The sequence below is a fragment of the Coptis chinensis genome, chromosome 4 (genome assembly GCF_015680905.1).
Source record: "Coptis chinensis isolate HL-2020 chromosome 4, ASM1568090v1, whole genome shotgun sequence".
NCBI classification, from domain to species: Eukaryota; Viridiplantae; Streptophyta; class Magnoliopsida; order Ranunculales; family Ranunculaceae; genus Coptis; species Coptis chinensis.
Window position 1 is genome coordinate 7,489,030 of NC_141459.1, and position 22,964 is coordinate 7,511,993.

Here is a 22,964-nt window from a genome sequence, read left to right on the forward strand (position 1 = left end):
AGTCGGCATTATTTGTGTATTCTTCTAACAAAGGTATGCCTCAAATCTAAAATTCTTTGAATTGTTTGTTCTATTATTTCAATTTATTTTTTTTTTTTTTAAATTTTGAATATATAAAATGTTAGACAAAGTTTTGAAATGAATTAGGACTCTTGCTAACGGGTTGGTTCTATGTTGGCGCGTTTTTTTTTCCCTAAGACAAAAGGCCCATTTTTAGGAGCTAGCCTAGGGCCACCCAAACCTGAGAGCCGGCCCTGTTGAATCTCATAAACACTCCATAAGGAACGTGAATAATGAACAACAATTCAGAAACCAATGCATTTGCATATATGCATTGCAATTATTATTACAGGAGAAGCTCATCCATTCACCTTTCCGATCTCGACATTAACCTTGCCTTCAAAATCATTACCACCTATTTGTTTAACTTCTTCGACTTTTTTGTATCTATACCAAGAAGCACATAACAAATAAAATCCGAAATTAAGCACACTTAATCCTGACAAGAGCCGGTAGAAATAGTTCAGCTCGTCCCTATTTAAGTTGTTACTAGCCAGCCATCCCCCACTAACTTTGTTGACCACCTCCACCACCAGTGAACTCAAGTAATAACCAAATGCCATAGAAGACCATGAAATTGCTGTACTTAATGATTTCATACCTGCAGAGCTCTCCGCGTAAAAGAATTCTAATAGTCCAACGAGTGTGAACATATCAGCGGCACCAAATATGGCATATTGGAATCCTAGCCAAAAAATACTCATTGGCAATGGGTCCAAGGAGTCAACCATATTATGTTCAACTGCCACAGATTTTCGACGAGTTTCCATGATTCCAGCGATTGCCATAGAGATCGCTGAGAGCACTAGCCCAACTCCAATTCGTTGGAGGGATTGAACTCCTCTTGGAATACCTGTGAACTTTCGAGCAAGTGGCACAAAGACACCGTCATATATTGGAACCATAATTGCCATAATAACCATAGGGATAACTGGGAGTGATGGCCCTGGCACATGGAACCCTAATATGCCTGTGTCCATTGTGGTACTCTGTTGGACAGAGAAGGTTTGTAGTTGGGCTAAGCATGTGTTCATGAATATGGTGCTGATTATGATAGGGAGCATTCGGATGAGGATTTTTGTCTCTTCGACTTGTGTCACTGTACATAAGTACCATGATCCAGTCATGTTCAGGGAGTGTGAGCTATGTGCATTTATCATGATTGCAGCACGATCTAAGAACCTGCAAGGACGACAATGATTTTATTTTGTGCAGTAAGGAAGACAAGTGTTGAAAATTGCTTACATGCAGATTAGTGTCTTGCAAGTTGCAACTACCTGTTAGGATATATATCAAGTTTCCTATCATATAATTACGTGATAAGAAACTTCCCATAGAATGGTATCAATCCCTTATTCTTCTCCTAGAATTATGGGATTTACTTGTAACAATTAGTCTATATAAACTCATGTAATGGTTACAGTAAATATACAAGAAATAATACTCTTACATGGTATCAGAGCAGGTATCGATCCACTCTACAAACCCTAGCCGCCATCTTCTTCGTTCTTTTTCCATTTGCTTTACACACCATATCTACACCTGAAAACGCACCGGTGAGAACGAGTAATGGTTATCGAGGAAATATTATCCTTGTTAACCCCTCGAGCGCCTAGATGGCACGAACTACATTGAGTGGTCCTTAAATGCTCGGAATAAACTTCGAGGCGAAGCTACGGGGATTCATCTCGAACTAAGGTCGCTCCGGTCGACACTTCCTCCTCGAATATGAGGTTTGGGAGGACGACAACCGTATGATTAAATCATGGTTGCTTGATGCCATGACTAAGGATATCGATCCTTGTTTCTTAGATTATCCACGCAAAGGAAATCGGGATCTTCGCTAAGCTCACCTACTCTGTCAATCAAGATGCTTCCAAAGCATACCAATTGCATTGTGAGGTATTATCTATTCGTCAAAATAGTGGCCTTTGTTATTCAATATTTTTGCGAAGTTATGCAAATTATGGCGGGAATATGGTGCCATTGATGATCAGATTATGGAGTGTCCCATCGATATTGGGCGATATACATCCAAAGTCAATTCCCAACGAGTGTATGCCTTTCTTCTTTGGTTTAGACTCTTACTTGGATGGGGTTATGCGGTCTTTCTTTCCAGTCCCTCTCCCAAATCTTCAAACGACTTATGCCATGATATGTGATGAAGCCAACCGGCATGATGCTATGATGGGCAGTGCACCTGTGGATAGCGTCGCTATGGCTGCTCGCAGAAATTTATCTCGACCTGACTTGAAGAAAGGAGGGCACAAATGTAGCCATTGTAATGGAGATAATCACGTTATTGAAACATGTTTCAAACTCCATGGCTACCCGGACTGGCATCCTAAGGGTAAGAAGGTATCTGGTACAAGTTCTACTTTCAAACATGATGTTCCTCCAACCCTACAACCGAGTGAACCTTCTGCAGGTTTGGTGGCATCAACTGGTATGTCCAAATCTGTTCATAGTTTTTCTACTTGTACTACGTCTAGTGATTGGATAATTGACACAGGTGCTACTGATCATATGACATGCAACTCATCTAACTTTAGCCAATTATTTGCTTCTCATTCTAAACATGCCATTACTACTGCCAATGGCGCTTCAGTACCAATTGTTGGTATCGGTACAGTTATTTTACCTACTTCATTACCTATCTCTGATGTTCTATATGTTCCTTCTCTTGCATGCAATTTGCTCTCGGTAAATAAATTTATCCAAGTTTATAATTGTGTTGGCTTGTTCTTTCCTACTCACTGTCTTTTTCAGAACTTCCATACCAAGGAGAGGATTGGCAGTGGTAAGCTGCGTGATGGATTGTACTATCTGGAAGGTGATGTTCCACCAGTTAATAAAAGCTTGGCACATGCAGTAAGTTCACAGAAATTGGAAGACAATATAGAGCAAATATGGCTGTGGCATAAGAGATTAGGTCATCCGTCACTTGGTTATCTTCGACGGCTTTTTCCTTCATTATTTATTGGCTGTAATATTTCGGATATGGTTTGTGAAACTTGTGCTCTGTCTAAAAGTCATCGCACTCATTTTCCTTCATCAACAACTAGAAGTATAACTCATTTTTTATTGATACATTCAGATGTGTGGGGGCCATCTCCAGTATCTACCCCCACTGGATTAAAATGGTTTGTTTCATTTGTGGATGATTACACTAGAATGACTTGGGTATATTTGATGAAACATAAAAGTGATGTTTGTATGATATTTCAACGTTTTTATCAAATGATACTCACACAATTTGGTATATCTGTCAAAGTTGTTCGCACCGATAATGGAGGTGAATTCTTTAAGCAAGAATTGACTGATTTTATGCATTCTAATGGAATCATTCATCATACTTCATGTCCAGAATCTCCTCAACAAAACGGTACTGCAGAACGGAAGAATCGCCACCTTCTGGAAATTTCTCGCTCCTTATTGATTGGAGGTAATACTCCAAAAGACTTATGGGGGGAAGCCCTTAGTACTGCTGTGTATTTGATGAATAGAACACCATCTAGTGTTCTGTCTTTTAGACGACCTTTAGATGTCTTTGCGAGAACAATCGTACTCTTCCACCTCATGTTCGTTTGCCTCCACGGATTTTTGGATGCGTAGTTTATGTGCACTTATCCTCCAAACATCGCACTAAACTTGATTCACGAGCTATACGATGTACCTTTGTTGGATATGGAACAACTCAGAAAGGATATAGATGCTACGATCCCATTACTCACAAATTTTATATCTCTATGGATGTTGTATTCCATGAATCCGAATTGTATTACTCCACCAAAGAAACCTGCACCGCACGGAATTTCGGAACTTTGATCCCAAACGGTGTTGAGAATACTCTAGAAGGTGTTCCAGAAGTCAGTATTGCCGGTATTGAGAGTGGCCCTAGTGGGGAGAATACTCCAGAAGATAGTATTGCCAGTGTTGACCATGCTACTGATTTACCACCAGATAGTCCAATCCATCATGCAACTTCATCGCCACCGCCCTCTTCGGCATTACCTGAGGTATCTCTTTCTCCTTCAACTGAACATATTTTAAATTCTCACTACACCCTTCCACCACGTACTAATCGAGGTATACCACCTATTCAATATGAACCTGACCCCAAAGCCAAGATCAAATACCCAATAGGTAATCATGTTTCCTCATGCAAACTCTCGAACTCATATGCATCTTATGTGTGTCAATTATCATCTGTCACTACACCTAGTACATTGCAGGAAGCTTTGACAGATACTCAATGGACAAAGGCTATGGATGAGGAAATGGATGCTCTTAAAAGAAATGGCACTTGGGATCTTGTTGCTTTACCATATGGAAAAAAGACTGTTGGTTGCCGATGGATATTTACCATCAAACACAAAGCAGATGGTACTATTGAAAGATTTAAAGCTCGCTTGGTGGCAAAAGGATATACTCAATCCTATGGTGTGGATTATCAAGATACATTTGCACCTGTGGCTAAGCTCAATACAATGCGAGTTCTCTTATCCTTGGCTGTTAATAAAGACTGGCCTCTTCTACAGTTTGACGTTAAAAATGCTTTCTTACATGGCAATCTTACTGAAGATGTGTACATGGATCCCCCTCCGGGAATTTCGGAATTCGAGAATACTTCATTAGTATGCAAGCTCAAGAAGGCCTTGTATGGACTCAAGCAATCTCCACGGGCATGGTTTGGTCGATTCACACAATCTATGGTCAAGTTTGGGTACAAACAAAGCAATGCTGATCACACTTTGTTCTTGAAGCATAAAAATGGTAAACTCACTGTGTTGATCATATACGTGGATGACATGATAGTCACAGGTAATGATGCTGATGAAATTTCCTGTCTACAATGTCATTTGACTTCTGAATTTGAGATGAAACAACTTGGCAATCTCAAGTATTTTCTCAAAATTGAGGTTGCCCGCTCTCAGCATGGTATATTTCTATCTCAAAGAAAGTACATCTTAGACCTGTTGACCGAAATAGGGTTTCTCGGGTGCAAACCAGCTAATACACCCATTGAACAGCACCACTCACTTTCCCATTGCTTGAGTGATCCAAGTACAGACAAAGGACGCTACCAAAGACTTGTTGGGAGATTGATTTATTTGTCTCATACTCGACCTGATATTGCCTATGCGGTAAGTACAGTAAGCCAATTTATGCATGATCCACGCCAGCCACATATGGATGCTGTAGAGCGCATTCTGAGATACTTAAAGTCGACTCCGGGCAAAGGTCTATTATTCTCTAAACATGGACATTTGAATGTGGATGGATTTATAGATGCCGATTGGGCAGGTTCCGTTGATAATCGAAGATCTACCTCTGGCTATCTAACTTTTGTTGGGGGGAACCTTGTGACTTGGAGGAGTAAGAAACAATCGGTAGTCTCGAGATCCAGCGCAGAAGCTGAATACCGCGGTATGGCATTAGGAGTGTGTGAGTTACTATGGCTGAAAATATTACTAACTGAATTGGGATTTCCTCCTCTACAAATAATGAATCTCTATTGTGATAACACGTCTACCTAGAGTATATATAATTATAAACACCATAAAGAATATGTTACCAAATGTATGGAAAAAGGTAATGCACATGCTATCTGGTGATCTACCTTAACTGATCAGTTCTTTGAAGAACTTCAAGTCCTATGCACGCTTCCTTATCATCTAACTCATGTTATTCATCAGTCAACTCAGGTATTGGAAGATGCCGCTTTCGAATGGCAGCTACAATTACCTAAAAGTAAAGATGTTTAACTTGTTACAATCTGAACAATGGTAGTGGAAAACAACCTAATTGATGTCAACTGGAAAGTGAATAAGATAACAAACAACACTAGTTATTTATGTGAAGGAAAACCCCATGGTTATATAAATGTGGTCGACGTTCCTGATTTGACCTACTATAGGTTTGACTGAGTTTGAAGTCTTGAACTGAACTAATTAGAGAGGCTATTCTCTACTACTGTATACTAGCTTGTACACTTTTTTTTTTCTTTCATCCTTAATACAATTCCATTCCACTTAGCAAAAAAAAAGACATTACCATTTATGCTCGTAATAGCAAAGGGGCTGTTGGAATCTCTTGTGTATTTCTAAATACTAGTGTGTGTGCAAAGTGGAGGAGATGAACAAATAGTGTTCTCTCCACTTTAGTGCATAATAGATAGTCCCACATTGGTTATCCACCACATCGGGTCGGGTTCAGGCTTAGGCTTGGGCTTGGGCTTACTGTTGTGGGTAGTGGTTTGATCAATTGCCTAAACTTGTTTTGCTTTTTTCTTGAGCATCTCAGAGAAGCAGAAACTATAACCTATCCTATTCTTCTTCTCTTCTTCATGTAGTCGCCAGAGAGAGTTATATTAGCTGTTCTAGAGGATAGTCTGTTCTAGTGCAAAGTCAGACTGCTGTTAACTATTGAATCCTGTGAGGAAGACGCCACTGCTGCCTTTCTGCACCATAAGAAGGGGCGAAATCTTTCCTTAAGGACAACCTAATCCGCGCCTTGGTTATTACCTGTTAATTCTGTCATTGTCTACTGTTCCTTCTGTTCTACTCTAGTTGTTGTGTTGATACAACTATTCTAACAATCTTAAGGAAAGATTCGTAGTAGAACAAAGGAGAGTGCTTTAAATACGGCAATCAAAAGATAAGTATTTTATTTTGAGTTATTATTTGTGTTATTGGGTTATGACTTTAGAAATTTTCTGATAATTTTGTTTTTGTTAGGGAAACCAATTAAAGATTAAATCTTAATTGATCTTTTTTGGTTTATCAAACCCTATATAGTTGTAGACCTTTCTCCTACGTTTGTGGGAGACAAATTTGATATTTCTATCCAAAAAAACGTCAAAGTTCGTCTTTTTGACAGCTGCGTCGCTCGTTACGAAAACTGCTATAACTTTCAGCTCAGAGCTCGGTTTTGCAATCCACTTTTTGTGTTGGATAGCTGATTCAAAAAGCTTTCCAGTGGTATAAGGCTTGATACCCAATTCATCCTGAGCTGGTTCAGAATTACAGTTCTTTTGAACTGTTTTTTCTAGAAGGAGGAAAATATGGTAATCCGGTTTTTCAATCGGTTAGGTATCGTATTCTTTCACTCTTTGCAATTCTTTTGGTTTGATTATATAGTGATATTCTTGCCTTGAGTTGCATGCTAGTTTTTCTTAGGAGGGAAATCCCTAAGCTTAAACTTTTTTAATAATCTAGTCAACAAATTATATATATTTATCACTAAGATATTAATTGGTTTGACTAGAAGTAGTTTGATATTATTTTTCTTTGTACATATGTAGATATATGTAGATGGTCTAAGAGAGACCTTAAGATATTTAATATCAATCACACTCAAATCTTGGATAGTAATTATAATGTATTCAATACATAATTGTTTACCTCTATTGAGTGTACGTGTTATTAGACGATGGTTATAATTGTACTATTATGAAAATACATGTTAGATGAAGTAACTTGTAGATTATATCCAATATAGCATATGTTAAAGTTGTATAGCATGCTAGTGTGTGTACAAAGTGGAGGAGATGAACAAATAGTGTTCTCTCCACTTTAGTGCATAATAGATAGTCCCACATTGGTTATCCACCACATCGGGTCGGGTTCAGGCTTAGCTTGGGCTTACTGTTGTGGGTAGTGGTTTGACCAATTGCCTAAACTTGTTTTGTTTTTTTCTTGAGCAGCAAGTTTTGGTGTTCTATTAGGAGTTGGTCTCTCTTTCTTATCTGTTTAGGAGACCGACCTAACCTCTATAAATAGGACTGTGAGTCCATAGAGGGTATAGACTTTAATAGATTAGAAACCCATCTCAGAGAAACATAAACTATAACATATCCTATTCTTCTTCTCTTCTTCCTGTAGCCGCCAGAGAGAGTTATATTGCTGTTCTAGAGAGTAGTCTGTTCTAGTGCAAAGTCAGATTGCTATTAACCATTGAATTCTGTGAGGAAGACGCGTCGGCTGGCCGCTTTGCCTTTTCTCGCACCATTGGAAGGAGCGAAATCTTTCCTTAAGGACAGCCTAATCCGCGCCTTGGTTATTACCTGTTAATTCTGTCCTTATCTACTATTCCTTCTGTTCTACTCTAGTTGTTGTGTTGATACAACTATTCTAACAGGAGCTACATCAGCAGTCTATACCTGTGTAATGCGGGTAATGGGGCTTCCCTTAGGAACATTATTTCGGTAGAAAGACTTTCCCATGTAAAGAAACAGAGTTCCAAAGAAGACAGCAACCGCACATACTCCAAATGCCCAATCCCAGCCTTGGTTTGAACTGATCCTTACCACAAAGATCACGCCAATTGTTGCTCCAATTGTAAGGCTAAACAATAACCAATTAAAGAAACTGGACAAAAGACCTGTTTCCTTTGGGTCTTTTTCGTCGAACTGGTCTGCTCCTAGTGACGGCAGTCCTGCCTTTACTCCTCCTGTCCCCAATGCAACTAGATACAGACCTGATAACAGGACTGCAACTTGACCATAGTCAGCAGCTTCACATTGACTTCCTGGTGCTACATCTTTGCAAGGAAATGGTCTTAACAGAGTAGAATGTGCTTGTACAGTTAGGAGGGTGTACCCCTGCATATGTGTGAACCAGAAAGATCATTACAACAAATCAAACTGCATGCATTAGAGTTAACAAATGTTGAGGTATCTTTTAAATGGGGCAAACAGAAGCTAAACGGTTAACATGGTTCACTATCCAAAACGCTGTTGAGTTAATACTTAATAGTACTTTTTTTAAAGCAAATGAGAAACAATTGGTCGGCATTAAGTCCAGAGAACGTGTACACAAAAAAACTTGGAAATAATGGAAGACATGGCTTCATATAAGGTTGGTTGAAGGATTATGATATTTGAAAAAAGACTTCACAACAGAAGATTTGGAACTTCAGAAAGAATCATACCACCAATTCTATGCAACCAAAAAGAACAGTAGCCCTGAACCTTGACAAATAAGTATCAGAAATGAATCCTCCAAAGAGAACCAATAGGAATGAGGACCCCAGCCAATTTGTAAGCGTCGTAGCTGATTTCATTAAGCTAAAGTTCATGTATCCATAGAAGTAAGTCACCAAACTTACAGCATTTGAGATATATGCCATGTTCTCAAGTCCCTGCATAGCTGCAATGATCAATCAACAGACGCCCAACTCTGTATATGTTATTCTACATTCAACACTAAAATAGCTGAATTAGCCGGATAGGGACTGCAATTATATAGAGCCTGTATTGGACAAGCAACATTATATTACCATATACAAAGAGAACTGCTCTAGCTCCTCCCAGCCTTTTCTGGTTGACTGTTTGAGTGTTTCCATCTCTACATTTGCCCTGTTATCAACAAACAATGCTAGTCAAGCATTGTTTGCAAATGTAACTAAAGTAGAAAGTATAGAGAATAAACAGTACCATCCTTTTGTCTGTGAAGGAAACTTGCCCTAATTACATAGATTCAACACAAACATATATATAGAGAAATGCTGTCTTCTTTAATTCTTTCCTTTAAGTATACAACAAATCAACAAAGAAGCACCTAGTACTAATAAAAAAAAAGTATACTGTTATCTTGTGTTATCTTGTCGAATGTCGAACTATATGGCTTTCTGGTTGAACTTGAGGTAGAATGTATACACCAACAATATTATAACCAATCAGACAGATTTATGTTTCTAGGTGTACTGAACCTCAGGACGGAAGCTAGGCTTCATTTCATTATTAGTTTGCAACCAAAATAAGTTAATCACTGACGTCGGGCGCAGAAAAGACATCGAGCTAAATGGCCACCAAACTCAAGGGAGTAAAGTATCAGCAAATTTGTGACCATGTTTGTCTCATTTAGAGGTAGAATCTCTTCTTCCTGATTCCTGATTCAACAAGAACCTCAGCATGCCAAACTTGACTTCAAGAAATTGCAATAATGTTTTGTAGGACTACTTGATGCTTCCAATTCATAAAGCCATCAAAGTTTCTATTATTATTAGGAAGACTGACAGTTCAGCTTCTATACATGGCAAACATGACGATTTGTTGAAGTTTCAAATAACAGCAATGTGCTTCAAGTTTGTTCAGATACATTAATTTTTAGAAATTTCTTTAGTTTGTCCATGGGATTTTTCTTGTGTGTTCGACGCAAGTAATTCTTAGCTTGTTCCGGTAAATTTTTTTCTCTAGGTGATATACTGATATTATATCTCCACTAGGGTAAAAATTACGAAAGGAAGACTCGTATTAGTAAGACAACCAGGCAGACAAATTACACGATTTGATCATTTATATATTTTATATGAAAATGCGAGAATCACAAAGAGAATGACAATACCGATTCTAATAGTCTTATGAACAGTAAAGATATATAAATTTATCATCAAGCTTGTCATATATTATATGGCATACGCTCGATCGTACCCTATTGCAAATTTTAATATACATTATGTACAGAGAAATAATACAGGTTGTGAAAGTTGTGTAAACCCGCCATGGTCTTTAGTTAATCTAAAATGGCATACCGAGTCAAATAAATAATTGTTGAGAATACTTATCTAACATTAATGTGAAGGTCCCAGGTTTGCAAGTTGATGAAAGCTATTGCATATTAATTAGGAAGAGGTTGACTAGATATGCCACGGGCCGGTAGCCATTTTCACGAAAGATATCCAGGTTTGGGTTCCTGAGCCCAAACTGATATCATTTCCTGAAGCCTTCTCACTTTCTCAGTCATCTATGGGGCCTGGTCTCTGGTTAGGGACTAGAGCACGCTTACTTCTCACGCTTGATTTATAAATCCGTCCTATTCAAAATTCATCCAGGCCTCCATCATCAGCTTAGACCAGAGTTTTCAATTTCGTGCTCTTTTCAGCTCATGTGCTCGTGAATGCATTCGTTTACACGATCATAACATTTGGGTTCAAGGCATATTCACTCTGGGACCGTAGTAGGTAAACTAGAAAGGGAAAGAGAGATCATCCTAGGCTTTGTTGATTTACTACACGACGATTTTATTGAAAAAGACCGAAGTCGCGGTATTTACTTCACTCAAGATTGGGCATCTCTACCAGGTGTTCTGCCTGTTGCTTCAGGGGGTATTCACGTTTGGCATATGCCTGCTTTGACCGAGATCTTTGGGAATGATTCCGTACTACAGTTCGGTGGAGGAACTTTAGGACACCCTTGGGGAAATGCACCGAGTGTCGTAGCTAATCGAGTAGCCCTTGTTCACCACCAAATTTTCTTTTATAGATCCAAATCTAATCTTAGAAGCAATCTCCCCAAATTTTAATTTTCTGTTAATAACCATACCAATATGCTATTTTACTCGTATAATATAATTAAAATCGCAAAAAAATAAACACTAAATACGAAATTTCATTTTTCACTTCTAAAATCTTACTATATTAGAAAAATGTGGAGGTTGATGAACACGAAAATTCACTGTCACGTTTCATGTTCGTCACAAGGGCATTTTCATCATTTTTCAGGGTTTTTTTTTTTTTTTTTTTTTTTTAAATAATTTTAGGTCTCTATACTTTATATAAACTACACAACAGTCCCTAATGCATCGAAATCAAAATATATTTTATCGTAATTGAATTAGGGTTCTCATATAGACAATACTGATTTTACCAAGGACACCACACACTAACCACAAAACAAACGAGTCCTACCATTAGGAGTGAAAAGAATAATCTTTTAAATTAGTTTAATAATCAAAACACAATTTTTCTTTATAATATTCAAAATCAAACAAGAAAGATTTATAAAATTTATTTCTAATTGAAGATACTCATTGATTTATTTATTTTATTTTAAAAAAAATTGATTGAATTATAAAATTTATCAAAGTTTGGTGGAACCCCAACATGAAAACAAATAAGCAGTCTCATAATAATTTACGAATCAAATCTATAATCTTTTCTCCACATTATTACAATTGAAATCAAAGCAAAACTTTTAACGAATTTATTCAATCACTCATTTGAATATACTCATTTGTTCAATTTTATGGAAGATGATTAAAATTTTGAATTTTGTCAACATTGAAAAAACACATTGATTCAATGGAACATAAGATAAAACCACACTAATCAAAATTGAACAATTTTTTTTATAAAAAAAAATAAAAATCTTAAGTGGTGTCTATTAAATTGTCAAGTGGTGCCCATTTGGTTTTAGGATCTGTATGGTTTTGTTTTGGGTGTGAGCAGCTCTTGGTAAAATAAGTGGTGCCTTTATAAAAACCCTTAAATTAAGGTATACGCTCTTGTTTTGGGGAAAAAGTTTGCACATGAGGGAAAAATAGCAATTTCACTTCAAAAAAAAAAAAAAAAAAAAAAGAAGGTGTTGTGGCTCATCCATGTTGGGATGTTCCACGTGCCCAAGCACGTGGCATGAAGGTAGCCTTCTTAGAAAGCCATTTGTCATCACGTCATGTACCATATAGTTCAAGATAGGGGTGGCAGTTTTGTACACGACCCGTTAACCCGACATGAAATTAGTCGGGTCGGATTGGGAAAAAAAAATTGGGTCATTTAAGAGTTGACCTGTCAAACCTATCAAATAAATGGGTTCATTGGGTTAGGGTCACATATGTTAACCCGAGTAACCCGTTAGTACACCCGATTAATTCTCAGATCTAATAGGTCTGGTCATCAACCCATGACCTGTATAATTTGTTTTAAGATAAGTTCCCATATTTTTTAAGATCTGATCATCCCAATTACCTAAAATAAACGACTAAATAAAAGGAGAATTATTAGCCATCGTATTGATTCATTCGATAAAGATGTGTTTTGTTATTCAATTTTTATTATTATGTAATCGAATTGTGGATAGTTTTTGAGAATTAATATATATATAATCTTTAAATACTAAATATTTTGTATACAGGTTATATGTGAATCCGATCCGAAACTTATCCGAACTTGACCCGCTGGCTTAGCGGGTCACCCGTTGGGTAATCTATTATATAGGCGGTTGGGTTTAGGCTTGACAAATTCAACACAAATAATAATTGGGTTGGGTTTGGGGTTGGGGTTGTTCTCCTAACACATGACCCAAATATGACATAACACGAACCCCACCCAACTCGACCCATCCCTAGTTCAAGATCAAACACAATTTATTCAAGCCTATACGATGAGAATAATTAACAAATTAATAAATATCTAAAGTAAAAGGAGCTTAACTTGAGCTAACTTTAATCTTTCCAATGCATAAAAATCTTGTTTTTATCGGGGGGCTTTGTTCTTATTAGGAGAGTTGTAAAATCTTGTAAGCAGCAAAATAGCCTTCGCCCAAACATTACGCAAATTAAGCTGATGCCATACTGTGATAACTCTCCTTGAACCATAGAAGAATTTCAGTCGGATTAGATGCAAAAGACCGTAAATCCAGTTCAGTCTTAAACTAACAATTTGGTGAGAGCATAACTTGAGGTCTTCTTGTTGATGTGTTCCGAAAATGGGACAAAGTACCATAACTGTGCTAAGGAACGCGGGAGATGGGAAGATGGGAAGAACTCAAGTTCGTTCCAAAATGGCAAAGATGGTCTAGTTCATTTTATCAGACACTACATCAGCTGAAAAGTTAAACGTATTTTTCAGCTTTTAAAATATAATTGTATTGGCTTATAAAAGAAGTACGTCTTCGCGACTCAACGTACTTAATCAGGGGACATTCAGACCTAGGATCAAGTGACCTGTGTTTTTTTCTCGAAGGAGAAAACTTATGTGTTAAAAAGTTTGGACAAGTACCAAAAGCACTGCTATCAGTCATCCCACCTCCCACGAGGATTGTTTGAAAGATCTTTGAAATGGCAAATCAAATACATCTCTTCTAACCAAAAAGACAAAGAAACCAAATATTTGGTCCAAGAAATGAGATTCCAATGTCCTTTTACACGTACCTCCCTCCCTTCAAAGGGACTCCTCTGCCAAAATCTAATCCAACCAACCAACACGTTTCAATGATTTAATATCATCTCGTTGGCCCATAACCTTCTTATCGTCACCTCCCCCCGAACTTTTAGTGCATCTCCTACCCCACATCATGTCTAGGTTTATGTTGGCTTCTGATTCCTTTCATGAATCAAGATCCTATACACTCTCGAGTTAGATAGGAACCTATCTATCAAGTGGCCTTACATACACATATTAAGCATAAATAGGCAAAAAGAATAGAAAAAGAATATGAAGCCTAGGAATAATCTCACCAGCAGCAGCCGTATTGTCCGTAATAAGGTGCGGCGTTTTAATTGTAAAGGCTTCTGTGCTAGCTTGCTGGAGAGTCACACTTACAAGTTACATCCGTAATGACTATATCTCAACTCTTGAATTTGTTGTTTAGATGCGCAAACGACGAACTTATATATAATGTGACATATTGCTGATGATTTGGTGCTGTTTCTGATAGATATTGCAGCCATTATTTTGATTAGAGGTCTTGCATTTTCCTAAACCTTGATGAGATACGTACATAAATTTTGGTTTAGAGATACAAACCAAAGGTTTTGTATACTATGGTTCAGCCACAAACTTATAGTTCAGAGGTCCCAATTAGCCACAGCCCACAAGTGCTGAGAGAATATTGGAATGAAGTAGCAAGGAGCAACTCAACGTCTCAACCCCCAGGATTACTAGATCGGGGTCGTCGTATATTTGATCTCTACCGATCTTAAGAATTGTATCTTTCTATCTACATCAAACATCGAAGTATAAATGTAGATAGATAGAGGTGTCAGAATTTGGTACAGTGCACCTGGGAAGGAGAAGGGAAGGGGGTACTTACCTATTTTTATGACAAGGGGGGACTATTCTCAAGTATGTTATAACCCAAGGTATGTTGGGATCTTAGTGAGATGTGTCACATGGGCCTTATCAATTTGTGGTTTGACCGCTTTCTTCACATTATTCTCTCCTAGATTGCATTTTGATATAAACAAATGAACATTTATTGGTGAAGCATGATCCTTCCAACATGAACATTCCTATCATTCGATCTTGCCTTGGGGAGCAACCTACCATCTTCAACTCGTGTGATAGTTTGACCAATTTTTTTCCATCAACTAAACACGCATTATGGGGCGTTTGTTTAAAAAATGGTATTGAAACTTGTCGTTTCAGTTAAATTCCCAATAAATAAATAAACGAAAATTCTACAGTAACACACAATATGGACCTAATAGCCAAACACAATGACGTGGCATGGAAAACGCACGTGGCTTATCATCTCTTTCATTGGAAGTTACAATTTATAAAACATCATCAATGTAGTTAATATTAGAACTCATATAACCTCATCATGTAGTTTTATAGTCGTCGTTGTTGAAATTGATATAGTTGTTGGTGCTAGAATTTTTTAGGGGATCCTAACAAAATTACAATTGCAGTTTAAGGTTATGTATGGATGATTAGAATTCCAGGGCTGAACGATTTCTTATTCGAATAACACAAGAGTTAGAGGAACGAAATAGAGAAACCCAACTAACATAAGCTCACAAATAGTAACCCCATTTAATAACATTGCAAGAAATTAGCACCCTTTGAGAGGAGATCGAAGCAAACATGGTGTTCTCACTTCTCTGAGAAAAAGTATGGAGAGAATTAAGTTCTACCTTGGAGAGAATAAGTTCTACCTTAGAGAGAAGGAAAAGACAAGTTGTTCTTTGGAAGGAAAAGAAAAGGGATTGCACGTGATTCACTTAGCCACGTCAGTTTGTTTGGAAATTTCGGTTCACTTTGTGTGTTGTTGTAGAAAAACTCATAAATAAATCAAACAAAGTTTCTCTCTTAAGAAAATCACTCCAAAATGTAGTCTTCTAATCAATCAATCCAAAAAATAATAAATTGTACTAAAGCAGAGAACATGTGTGTGTGTGTGTGTGTGTGTGTGTGTGTGTGTGTGTGTGTGTGTTACAAAGTGAACTATGCTGCTACTCTTTTCTAGAATACACTAGTCACCATATATGGATATAGGGGGGGTGTGTGTGGAGGCAGTCGCACCCATCAGATTAAAAAGTTCTACTACCACATAATTAATTGTCTAGAAAAATCTTCAAATTATAAGGACTTGCACCCCCTCCCAATTTTTTTTAGCAAACAACCTCCAAAATTTTCACAACTATAGTGAGAATATAATCAACAAAAAAAATAGTATGAAAAAAAAAATTAATAAAAAACATTCTAATAAGCCAATGTTTTTTTTACTTCTCTTTTTGCCCTTACAAAATTATCATTTATCATTTATTTTGAATCCAAACCCATTAAAAAGTAACAAATGTGTCTTTGAATGTTTGATAGGTTAATGAGACTAAAACAAATAGTCAAATGCCCAAAGCCCAACCGGTTAGTTTGTATAATTCTAATCACCCATAACAAACCTGTAAGCTCTCTTTTCTTTTTTTCACTCTCAATTCTTAAACAAGCAGACCTCAACTCAAAACAAAAAACAAATTCAAAAAAGACTTGTGGCGCAGCTTGTTGCACGTTTGTCCTAATTATATGTAAAATTCGTTATCATTATCAATAAAATTTGAACTTAAAAAAAAACACACAAAACAAAAAAAATGTAATTTTTTATTTTCAATAATATTAATCTTTTATAGTTTTCTCCACATTATAGTAAGGTTATATATACTTATATATAACATTATAGGAAGTTAACAATTTGTTGAATTGTTGTAGACTTGTGGACTAGATTATGTAGATATATATACACATAGTATATTATCAATCAATGGTTTAAGTGTTTAAGTAGTTTACTTCGTTAGTCCATATTAAATTCTTAGTAGTCAACACACTCTAGTTTTATGAATTAAAATAAATGCATAATTTTATTGATTTTTATTGTTTAGACCTTCTGACAAAAAAAAAAATAAATAAAAAATTGCATACTTTTTTTTTTGAGTGGAGTGGGGTGTGCACATAATCTCGCAGCTCCTGACTTAGAATCCTGGCTCCTTCCCTGCTAGTCACTATACACGTGGTACATACCCACGTGGGGCAATATTGAAGTTTTTTTACTTCCTTCATTAATTTATACATTTAAAATTATTACTATACTCCTAGGTGTAAACCTTTCTCTCAACACAGGGACCCACGGAACCCCACACATTTATATAAAAAAAACTATATTTAAAATAGCAAAATTACCAATTTACCCATAAAAAAACAAAAAAATATATTAAAAAATTTAAAAACTACCGAAATGTCGAAAATACTCATATGACGTACATGAATTTACTATTCATCGACCGCCATATTTTTCTATATAGTAAAGATCTAGAATACATATGATGATGCAGCGAAAAAAAAAAAATAAATATGATGATTGTCTTACAACTTACAAGTGGGCTTGGGTATAACCTCTATATTCCAATAAATATGTTTTTCAAGAGGACAAACTTTGTTATTCATAAAAGATCGACTAGTGCTAGTGGCAAAGTTTGTAGGGCGCTTCTCCCTGCTTGAACTTTTGTATAATTTATTTTGATAGTTCAATCAAAATATTTTGAAAAAAAAATCTCACTTGACAATAGATGACCAATGTTGTGAGCTAGACCAATGGCTGACAAATTGACAACAATGATACTAAGTAGTCAACCAACAAGAGCGTGAAGGTCTATTGTCAATTTGTCATGAGTTATAAATAAAATCACATGAAATAGTGTCCTTACTATTGGTTACATTGGTTACAGTTACTATATATCCCGAATCAACCGCTTTTGAATGTCACAGCTGAAAATAAAAATTAACAATTTCGATCTCTAGAACGTTGTTAAAACCGTTTCTATCACTCAACAATTGCTAAAATCGAAACTATTTTTGTGAGAATTATAGAAATGCCTAGACAACTTTAGCCATCTCATTTTTGGGAATAAGGCAAACAAAAATTATTTTAGATATATAATTTAAAAAAAAATAAAATGGGACGAAGCACTACTTCTCTTGTCCTAAAGAAAAAAAAAACATAATTTTAGGAAAAAATGCGTTGAAGCTTAAGGGGGTGTTTGGATCCTATTTATTTATTGCCAAAAAGTGTTTATTAGTGAAAAAATATTTTTTGAAAAAATAAATGTATTTGATTTACTATTTAAAAAAAATATTTTTTCATCCAAAAAACACTTTTTGGTCCCAAAAACTATAATTAGGTAAAACTTGTTTTTCAAGTTAAAAAACTATTTTTCTTTGAAGGAAACACTTTGGGTGCTAAAGGCAAATGAACTCTCCGGATGTTTTAGACTTTAGTGATTTATGCTACGATATGCCAAAATAAATCGAGAAACATAATGCGAAATCTAATTTGATAAAATAGCTTTTAAAAAAAATCGCAACCAAATATGTTTATTGAAAAATTGTTTTTAGAATAAATACTTTTTCATAAAAATATTTTTTAAGAAAAAATGAAAACCAAACACCACTAAGATGGGCAATTTTTGTTTCTATTTTTGCTGATGTGTTGAAAGAAATGAAAATGAAAATTGTGTTAATGATGTTCTTACTGTTGCTATTCATCATTCTAAGTTATTTATTGGTTGTATGATGATATTCATCACTTATATTGAGTACCATATTAAAGAGAACAAAGTTTTAGCATCGAACAATTGTTTATATAGAAAACAAAAATTAAGTTGTACTTTTTAGCTGGAACGATCTCAACGCTATGAAAATCATGTGCAGCAAATTTAGTAAAAAACGAACCCGATCAAAACAAAAAAAAACTAGTGAGGAGTGAGGAGTGTTACCTGGTAAGTGATGACTAAGTGGAAACGTGCCTTGTGAGTTGGCACTTGGCAGCAGTGCTACTCAGACTTGACAATCTAATTTTGTGAATTTGTGACTCACTATTTAAATAAGGTTAGTTGGTTTGCACTAACCTATCCGTAGCTGCGTTTCTCAAAATAAATTAATGATTATCAATTAATAGGTCTGTTAAGTAAGTCTAGTTAATTGTTTTGATGGTATTGATGGTAGAAAGGAAGTAAGAATACATGAGGCTTGTTGTATCCTACTTGCGAAGCACTTTCAAATCTCAAAACAAAAAATGTGTTTTCCGTGGGTCCCTAGGCAAGGAGAAGTGTGTTGCTTGCGAGATAGCATTCCTCTATCGTTAGCCCCTAAATTGGTGTTTTTCTTTTCGGATAAAAATTGGTCTTACCGTACTATACCAAAATTGGCGTTCTGAACTTCTGATGCTTACTTGGATTTATGGGAGGAAACAGGTATATGACTAATTTCAAAGTTCATATTTAATTTGTAGAGAGCGCAGAATTTTATATAAAAAGCCCCAGGCTATAAACTGCTTGTAAACTTGTAACTTCTAACTGTTCAACTCCCGTGTGTCACTGGTAAGCAAGCTGGCCAGAAACATTTGGTTCATCTGGAATTGTAGGGCAGGAGTAACAAAATTAATGGAAATGTCATCTTACTCTTCGAGTCTTTTATCTAATATATAATGTTGTAGTTTCGGATTTGGAATACCACCTCATGTCAGAGTTTCACGTGGACTGCCCGTGTATCCCATGAATCCATGAGCAAGTAACCGGCCTTTACTCCATTTGTCCCTAAAATATACGTGTTTTTACATTTTTTGCCTCTTGAATATATCTGACATATATGGATTGAAAACACGCCAAAAAATCAATTTCAAATTCAATAGCCAACAACATCTCAAATATCCCTAGTTGTATCTAGAAGGAAAAAAATGAAACATTCTAGTCGGCAGCACCTTATTAATTACTATCTTTTTCCGTTCTTCAAATCTTAACCTCCTCTTATTGCATGCATTAATTTTGTTGAACATTATTTCTTTTCTTGCTAAAAGTTGCAGTTACCAACAACCAGCCAGGCAATATACTGAGCAGTGAGCACTACTTTGCATGTCGAGAAATATGTTGAACACGAGTTCAGCACATATTTGGCAGCCTCAGTACGTAAAATTCAATAGAAATTCTCGAAGCTTTACTCGAGCAAATAATGACGAGCTTGCATTGTCATTTCCTGAATTTACAGTACCAAGAAATTGGGCTAGAGAGTCTCAATTTAAAAAAAAAAAAACAACTCAAAAGTCTTACCCATAATATTTTTGGATTTTAATCATAGTTCGTGATTCCGAACGAAACTTTGGAATTTTGTCTCGAAATTCGGTTTTTCAAAAAAAACGGAATTCCGAATATAGAGTTGAAATATTTGAAATTTCGAAATCATTTGAAATTCTGAATGTAATAGGAGTCGAAATTTAATGAATTTCGGATTTTGGATTTGTCAGAATTCCAAGAATTCCGAAATTCCAAACTATGGTTTTAATACTCCTACATTGTTTTTATCTCCCGTAAGTGTTTTTTTATAGAAAATATTTAGAATCTAAACTTTTGACTCGAGACTAGTCGCCATCTGTTATTTTTTAATATAATTTATTCTCTTTTTCATCCTTCCAAGATAAGATAACTACCAGAATAAAATTGAATAATATAACTACATATAGATAAGATAACTACTATAACAAAAAGAGTAGATTTTGGGTTTGAATAGAATTTAACAAAAGTTACGTGTATTGCTCCACAAAGTAAATAAGAGACCCAAGAAGAACAACTCGTGTTTGGCTTGGTACGTTTGAAACTGCTAAAGATGCTTATGTCAATTCCAGCTTCTCCTCCTAGTTACGGAAAAAATTTGTTCTTTTTTTTATTTGATTATAATTTTTGAGAATTTGATACTGATGAAAAAGATGAACAGTGTTTACTTTTGTATATCTATTTTATTGATCAAAATGTACTATTAGATTTTCATTTATTTTGAATATTCTATATATTTTTTTTAAATTTGAAAATTGTCAATGCCATTTCAGTTGTAGTAGTTCAATTCTTATATATTGCTATTTGATCATTCCAAAGAGTGTATTAAATCTAAAATGTATTGGTGTATTGTTCAACAAAAAAAAGTTCTTTTTTATTTGATTATAATCTTGTCAAAAGGCCTAGAAGTCCTGAGTAAATAACTTAAATATATGTTTTAAAATGTTGAGTTTCAAAATAACTAAATACATTTAAAATTTATGAATTTTTAAGAGATTATGAGAGAGAAAATCTCGTTGTTTCACATATTGTAGAAATACTTGCAAAAGAATTAAATAGGGTATTTTTGTCAATTGATTTAAAAAAAAGTAGTTAAACATGTGTCAAATTTTGGTTTTGGTCAAATTTGGGTGTAAAAACTAAAAATATTATGTCTCTGTCTTAGGAGTCCAAACAATTCTTAAGAGACTCTCTCAAACTAATTTTCTGTTTACTGTACACGCATTGTGTCGAGACATAGTGTTTCCCTACACGAGTTAAATCGTAATTTCCTTCGGGACATGGGAGTTGCTATGAAGCCTCCTTGTAGTACTGAAAACAGTTACTTTTGTTATAAAGTTCTACTTTGTGCTGAAGGGAATCCATGCATTAAGATGTAATGAGAATGAAGAAATTGTTGTGCAACAAAATTATTCATAATCGATAACAATGACAAACCTACAGATGACAACACAAGTAGTGATTGTTAAGCAAAATCACATAATCTTCCTTTACAAGCACACAAAACATTATTTCTAAACAATGTACTTAGGTTTAAATACGACTAATCTCCTTCAGGTAAGCATCTGGTTAGCACTGAACATTTGAACAGGCTGATAAACTTTTGCCAAAGATGAATAGCTTGCATTACAAACTGAAGCCGTCGAGAAACCAAACCCAGCAGGCCTAGTTGTTGAAGCTCGCTCCAAGGACTGAACTTGATTCTTCAAGAACTTTACATAATGAATAGCTTCATCCAACATTGAGGCTGTATCCATTTTGGTTCCTCCAGGAACTAATCTCTGCAGTATCCTTATCTTCTCACTTATCCTTTCACGCCTGTGTCTGGCTGCTACACTCTGAGGATCCTTTGATATTTTAACATTCCTTCGCTTTGGCGGCTTTACAGATTCTGGATCAATGTGAATTGGTTGCATTGCGGCAATCCTGAATATCATCTCCCTCATTGCTGCCATAGAATTTCTCTTCTGTGGAGGTGAAGACAATGCATTCGATAGTTCACCCGAGTTTCTTAACCTCTCGGGCATGGAATTGGATAACATAGCTAGTGTAATTGGCTCTTGAAAAGTATTGTTGATAAATGATATGGAGGAAGGACTAAACAATGTAGGTGAACTTAAATTTGAGTTATCAAAGATAGGTAGTGTAGGATCATTGCTAGTAGCAGTGCCACTTGATAACTCTGCCAAAGGCATTTCAGAGTAGGGTGGTCCAAGAAATTCAGTTAGCTTATCCATCTGCATCATCATCATCATCTCCATTTGATCTTCTGTTGCAGACTTTAGTAAGTCCACATCCATGGAATCTACCTAACTCTATTTAACTTCCAAAAAATAGAAAAAGAAGAAAACTTAGAGCACAAGGAAAGAAAGCAACTGACTGAGGAAGACTGAAAAAACTGGACAGAGGGATGGAGAAGAGGTCAGAATTATGGGATACCAACTATGGAATGAGTATGTGAGCAATATGGTATATATAACATTTGGTGCAACTGCACAAAGAGTTTTACATTCTATCATCACAGAACTGTAACTTTTAAGGTTTAATTTTTTTTCCTTCGATTTGAATGTCAACGTCGTTTTCCAATAATCTAGATAATCCGAAAGTCAATCGAGCGGTTGATTATTTTCTAGGTGGGGCATGGTTCGTTCATCATATTAGTTTGAGCCTTTAATACTCACAGGAAAGGTACATATAGTGCATTTTTTTTGAGATACAGGCAATGCAATGAACCTTCTTTTTCTTAAAGTTATACATCCATCGAGTGAAATTCAGCTTTGGAAGTAAGGTTTATCTAAACGCCATTAA

General features: G+C 35.8%; 1 protein-coding gene and 1 pseudogene across 2 annotated transcripts; both read right to left on the reverse strand.

Annotated features, from left to right (window-relative positions):
• Window positions 1-304: 304 nt before the first annotated feature.
• On the reverse strand, window positions 305-9,416 carry LOC147501589 (protein NRT1/ PTR FAMILY 4.5-like; annotated as a pseudogene). Its single transcript, XR_015219835.1, has 5 exons — window positions 9,343-9,416; window positions 8,995-9,212; window positions 8,225-8,665; window positions 5,684-5,808; window positions 305-1,242 (listed from the first exon to the last, which is right to left on the reverse strand). The product of XR_015219835.1 is annotated as a protein NRT1/ PTR FAMILY 4.5-like (transcript).
• Window positions 9,417-21,549: 12,133 nt separating this feature from the next.
• On the reverse strand, window positions 21,550-22,801 carry LOC147501590 (uncharacterized). The gene has a single exon (XM_086603805.1). It carries the CDS (start codon window positions 22,454-22,456, stop codon window positions 21,710-21,712), a length of 747 nt encoding a protein of 248 aa, XP_086459931.1. The 5' UTR covers window positions 22,457-22,801; the 3' UTR covers window positions 21,550-21,709.
• Between the last annotated feature and the right edge of the window lie 163 nt (window positions 22,802-22,964).